Below are 6,458 nucleotides of genomic sequence, written 5' to 3' on the forward strand. Positions count from 1 at the left end.
TATGAAAATTTATATATTGTTCATGTTTTAATTACTTCGTGGTTGGAGATACGTATTTTAAATTGGCGGGAAATAATAATTTTAGAATTGCCAAGAAATAAAATTAGAAAAAATGGTGTGAAAAATAAAAATTCAAAAGGGAAAAATATCTATGCTGGCGGGCATCTTAAGTGCCCGCCAACACAAATTGGCATCTCTGCTGGCGGGTGCATAAGAAGCCCGCCAGCACAAATCCATTTTCTGCGGCGGGCGCTCACCCGCTAGTACAGATGTCTATTTCTGCTGACTCAAGGTTGCTGGCGGTTAGGCAACCCGCCAACGCAAATGTGTTTTACCTACCAGCACAGATTTTTTATGACATAGTATCCAATCTAGAGATAAGGCTGGCCTGTTCGTGCCATGTTCTTTGTCGTCCTATCTCTTTTATCCATCGCCTCTTCCCACCAAATTATTTCTCTGTTGCGCAGGTGTTAGCGACACTTTATACTGAGAGGAAATAGCATCATTCAACACTGTGCTACTTTTTTTTTCTAATATTAAGTGCATTTCAGAATGAGGAAAAAGGAAACTACGCTCAGCTCCCGTCACTGACCCACAGGCCACAGACCCTTGATGGAGTTTTTCTTGAAAAATGACCCTTGATGGAGTTGAGAGTTAGGGGCCTAGCCTAGGTGGCGCGGATCGACCACGGTCGTGCAGGGGTAGATCACAGCGGCGAGCCGGCGACAGACCGAATCCGCGGAGGCCAGGGCGCCAGGCCACAGCAAGCTGCGGCCAAGCATCATCGAGGACCAGCGACATCAACTGACCACAATCAGCCGGATCTAACTAACGGCAGCATCAAATATGTGGCCTCGGCGAGCCCTGTCGACGCCTGACAGTGACTTGCATTGGGATGGTGCCGGCCGCGCCGCGCTCTCCTATTTCCCATTTCCCATCTCGGTCATTTGGTGGCTCCAACTTTCTCATACACAACTAGTTCCGCCATACTGAGGTCCAGTTAATTTGTTGTGAGATGCTACAAGATGTTGTTGGTTCGATATTCACTTTATTTGGCTTGTAAAGCAAAAACAATTTCTCTGGAACTGAAAGCTGCTGGAACGGCGGCGGCTAACAGATGTGTGTCATGGCGTTTCCATGGCCTTTCTTATGCGCTGCCCGCGAACGGTGCCTCCTGCCGCGACTTGTCGCGCGCTGGATCCTGCCTTCCCCGGGTGTCCGGCCGGGCCGGCCTTGGCGCCGCACACCTCATGCCCGCCGCCGCCGGCCGCTGCCATTTGCCATGCAAATGCCGGGTCATTTTGGTTCCGTCACCCCCCAGCACGCCCAGACCAGCCGCCGAGCAACGGAAAGCGCTCACCACTTTCTCCAATTCTCCCTTCCCCGGGCGCGCGTTCCCAATCGGAACCCGTTCGTCCCCGCGACGTGAGCAAATAGGGGGAGGAGTACTCGTGTGCAACGGGACAAAGACAGCCTTGAATGCGCACGTCTGTCCGCAGCGCCCCCTGGCCGTCGCTTGCCCGCCTCGCTCCAGCTTTCCCGGGGCGGGGCGCAGGCCCTTGTTCGCTTCCGCCCGCGTGCACCTGCGCTGCATATGCCGCTGCCTGCCGAGTCGCGCAGCGCCGCACACTTGTCCCGCGCCGTACTAGTACTCCTCTGCGCGTGACCACCTGCCTCTGCTGCTAGTCTGCTGGGCGCGCCTAGCATGGTTACCGTGGAAATGGAAGAAATGCTCGGCGGGGCAGGCGCGGTAAATCTGCCGGCTGCCCAGGCGCACGGCACGGTGGTTGGGTCGGAGCCAGCCGGCCGCGGGTGCCGTCGCGGCTGAGGTAGCTAGCTAGCGGAGCACGGGAGCGACCGGCTTGGTGTCGCTGCACAAAGCCATGCATAGACTAGATCAAACGAATGAAGCGGAAATGCAGGAGCACGTAGTGAATCGTCCATTCCGAGTTTATTGCTGAGACGGCAGGCATGAAATGGAATGAAACAATCAGAATAGGACACACACAAAGGCGATCGACAAGCCGATCGAATCGATTACACACACACGCACACGGGCTCAGCCGCTAGCTGCAGCCTGGCCGTCTGAATCTGATGAACCAACCCGCTCGCTCGCATTATCTACCTCCTCATCATCATCTCTCGCCGGCTCATCACACGGGGCTCAGTATGGCTGGCCCCGTGGGTGCCAAGGCGCTACTCGCCTACGGGCCCGGCTACCTCCCACTCCACCACCTCGACCGGTCAACGGGCTTGCATGCATGCAGACTGCGGAGAGACAAGTCACGCATGCATGCATGTGGCCGATGCATCTGACCGCTGCTGCTGTAGGCTGTAGCGTAGCAGGCCCGGCCGTTCTTCTTCACATGAGAATTACTACTGAGTACTGATTGATACTAGCTAGAGACTTCTGCTGCCTTCTGCCATATGGCTATTGGCTAACCTACACCTCCACGGCAATGGCCGTGTCAGGCTTGATCATCGCCAGCTCCGGCGCCACGAGGCCGTCGCCATCGACCCTGCCGGCCGCTGCCGCGCAAGTGACGGGCTCCACGTCGATGGCCACCGCGACCTGCGGGTCTTGTGCCGCCACCGCCGCCGCGGGTGGCTCGACCGGCAGGATGTCGATGGGGTGCACCTCGGCGCCGCAGCTGGCCCTGCCCTCGTGAGCCACCGGCGCCGCGGCGACCTCCTTGACGTGCTCCGGCAGCTTCACCTCCTCCACCATCACCACCGCAGCCGCGGGCTTCCTGTTCCGGTACGCCATGTACAGCGCCATCTGCGCGAGGCCGAACACGAAGCCCAGCACGTTGGGGAACGCCACGAACACGTCCTTCTTGAGCGCGCCGTACGCGAACCAGATCACCGCGCTCAGCACCAGGAAGAAGGACAGCGAGAAGGGCATGAACTCCACGCTCTTGGTCCGGATCACCTGGCGCTGCAACAATGAATTGAATTGAAACCAATCAGATTCAGATCACGAAACAATTCGATCGATCAGCACGAAAGATTTATTATAAAGGAAACAAAGACCTTGCACTTGAGTTATACGTACCATGATGCTGAGCGGCGCGGCGAAGACGCTGAGCGCGACGCTGACGCAGATCCATCCGAGCACGTGCACGCGGAGGTTGCCATTGGAGAGCACCATGGTCACGAGCGAGACGAGGCCGAAGACGCCGACGTTGAGGCCCAGCAGCATCTTCGCCGTCAGCACCCGGGCGGCCCTGGGCGCGTACACGAGGTACATGGCGATGTACACCGTCTCGATGACGCAGCCGACGCCGTTGATGGTGACGAGCAGCACGGCGCCGGTCTTGAGCAGCGCGTAGAAGATCCACAGCATGCAGCTGAAGAGCGTCACCACGTACGGCGTCGACTGGAACCCCTCCGTCGACTTCTTGCGGTACACGCGGTAGAACGTCGGCCTGCAACATGTACAGTACGGGATCGGATCGGTCATTTCTCTCCTTTTGGAGGCAATGCTTATTGACTGACTAATTTTTTCATTGATTTTAATTTACCATGTGTTGTTGCTCAATAATAGTACCGACCCAACAATGACACTCGCAACTAAAAGCGACGTGCAGGATTTTTTTTCCCCCTCTCAACTCCTGATTAATGATTATTGATGCGAGAATTCTCAGCAAGTTTCCTATGTTCTCTTCAGGTATAAGCATAATTCTAGAAGAGAATGGACGACGATGGCGACCCCTCAAACATTCAGTGAGATGTATACGCATTTGTACGGTATTATTTTTATATTTTTTTCCAACTGAATAACCAATGCTCCTTAAAATACTCGTACTGGTATAAAATATGATGTATGCGTGGGTCCATCTGAAAAGAATTAACCGCAGGTAGGTAAAAAGGCATAGCAGAGTGACTTACAGCGGTGACAGAAAGACCATCAGTGAGATTATGTTACCTGAAAAGCAAAGCAGAACGTACCAAGATCTATCAGACAACAGCTAGCGCAGTCAGTTATCGCTGCATATATCAAACAATGATCTGGCGGAGAGGAAACGAAACGTGAAGAAAGCAATCCAGGTTTCCTGGAGGTAGAAGAAACTCATCGTGTCGCGCGCGGTACGGTTCTCGTGAAGGTACATGTAACATGTATGATGGGATTGCTTTCTTTGTTTGGGCTAACCACCTCATTAGGCGCTAAAAGTTTGGCCTTGGCAGTTCCATTTATTCGAGACAGTAACGCTAGCTAGCTATAGCTACCTACTGTGGCTTGGAAAGAGATCACTTGACGAGGACACGCATATGTTTTGCGCTGCTAATTAGGAGGTGGCCACATGAAAGGCTGATGGAAACTAAATAAATGAAACTTTAGCTCAGGGAAAGGGTGATTGTTGCTTTGGTTAGGTTCTCATCAACCTGGGGAAGGACTTGGGAACGGTACGGTGCTCTCTGCTAGTAAGAAGATGGTTGGCATGTCTGCATGCGTTTCAAGGGATATGGGAGAAACAATGCGGAGGTGATGCAGGAAGAAGAACACAGGATGAATGCAGCATGCGGTTGATGGATGCGGTTAGTGGTTACCTAGGATACCAAAGGTGAAGGCCCAGGTCTGCTGCTCCATGTTCAGGAAAGCCATCTCGATCTTTCTCTTCTCCTCACAAGATACGTACGACCCCTTCCCCTCTTGCTCGGTGGAGAGATCTAGTGCACCGAGCAGTCAGTGGAGAAGCGGCGGCGGCGGTTGTGCTGGAGAGGAGAGGAGAAGAGAAGGTAGCAGAAGGGCAGAGGAGCTCGCTCGCTATCAGAGGAGGAGGCTCCCAGCTGCCTTGGCTCTTGGAGAACCTCAGCACCAGCAGGCCTCCTATATATAGGGAGAGATGGAGCGGAGAGAGAGCTCAGGGCTCAGGGGAGGGAAGGGGAGAGGAGGGGAGTTATTAGGGTGTGGGCCCGTTGGATCTATCATTACACACTGACTTGTCGCGCCGTGCTTGCTTTTGGCGCCGAGAGAACGAGAGCGGGCAGGGGTGGGTAAGCTGGGCATGCAAACCAGCGCACAACACATACACGGTAGCTCGTGGAGTACACCGCCGCGCCCGCGCGCACCCCCTGCTGCTGCGGCATGCAGCTGTGTGATTGCGTGTACACGTCGGTCGGTTCAGCGGCCTCAGGGCTTGAGGCATGCAGCTTGCAACAAAAGCCCTGGTTTCTTGCGATTCATCTCGTAACGCCCGCGCGACATGTCAAAACATGCACCAGAGCGCTGGCGCGCGCGCGGCGTGAGGCCCAAGCCATTCCTGGCCGTTTATTTTGTTGTGCCGCCGGGAGAGAAAAGAGCGGGCATGTACCGAGACGCGCGTCCGTCCGTCCGGTGAGGCGGTGACGTGCGCCCGGCTCTCCCCAGCTAGAGCTAAGCTGGTTGACATGCACGCAGCTAGCAGAGGCGGTCACGCACACAAGACTAGTTGTCATCGCCTCGCGCCTTTCGTAACGGCCCCCTCACGCTTTCTACAAAAAAGATATGGCACATTCCGCGTCGTAAGTTGCTCATGCGCGAAACGCGAACGCGGCCCCGGCCGAACCGGGCCAGGTGAAACGTCTAGAAGCAGCCGGGAGCGTAACGGAGACGGCCCGATATTTGTTTGCCCACGTCGACAACAGATCGAGGAGGGAAGCGAGACAGCTCGACCGATCGGTCGATCGAGCCATTTCAACCCGCCGCCGATCCAACCACCCGTCGAGCGACGGATGCGTGACGCACGGGAGGCAAAAAAAAAAAAAGGAACACGCGGCGCGGCGCGCCTTGTGCTCCGATCCGGCCGCCGCAACCGAACCCGCAGCGGCCGCGCGCGGCGCGGGGTGGCGGGTGCTCATGTGATGTGACACGCGCAACGGCGCAAGGGCCCGGTCCCGTTCTGCTCTGCTCTCGCACCGCAGCAAGGCAGGTGCGTGGTGGTGGTGGCTTGCTCGGCCCGGGCGCCTGTCGCGGGCGCGGCGCCGTCGGTTCGATCGGTTCGGCTCGGCAACAGATGGACGGATGGCGCCCGGCTGAATTCCTGGTGGCTCCTCCCTACCAGACGGGGTAAAGTGCTCTTTACGTGTTCCGTTCCGGAGCCTCTGCGCCAACTGCAAGCCGGCGCAAGCTCCTCTCGCGTGTGCGCCCTCTCCCTCCCCTGCTGCAAAGTTCGCGGCGCCACGTTACCGCTCGCTCGCTCAGATCTATCTATCGCCGGACCGGTAGCGTCCGTCCGCAATGCACAGATCCGGCAATGCAAAGGGGAGACGGTACAAGCGTACAGGCAGGTGGCATCTGGTATTTCTGGACGCTTTGGTGCATTTGTGGACATGAAAACGCGCAAGGGTCGAAGGTAACGTACGCGACGGGGCCGAGATGCTAGCAAGCCGAGCCTCGCTGGACGCACGCAAGCTAAGCGTTTCGAGGCTTTTAAGGTAAACACCCACATGTGTGTATGTAAAACGATCGCGCGGAC

The 6,458-nt window shown here is 56.3% G+C and overlaps 1 protein-coding gene across 1 annotated transcript; it reads right to left on the reverse strand.

The window, feature by feature from the left end:
• Positions 1-1,929: 1,929 nt before the first annotated feature.
• On the reverse strand, positions 1,930-4,820 carry LOC117841823 (bidirectional sugar transporter SWEET15). Its single transcript, XM_034722244.2, has 4 exons — positions 4,552-4,820; positions 3,892-3,928; positions 3,056-3,428; positions 1,930-2,938 (listed from the first exon to the last, which is right to left on the reverse strand). Exons 1-4 carry the CDS (start codon positions 4,604-4,606, stop codon positions 2,444-2,446), a joined length of 960 nt encoding a protein of 319 aa, XP_034578135.1. The 5' UTR covers positions 4,607-4,820; the 3' UTR covers positions 1,930-2,443.
• Between the last annotated feature and the right edge of the window lie 1,638 nt (positions 4,821-6,458).

This window comes from Setaria viridis, chromosome 1, assembly GCF_005286985.2.
Source record: "Setaria viridis chromosome 1, Setaria_viridis_v4.0, whole genome shotgun sequence".
NCBI classification, from domain to species: domain Eukaryota; kingdom Viridiplantae; phylum Streptophyta; class Magnoliopsida; order Poales; family Poaceae; genus Setaria; species Setaria viridis.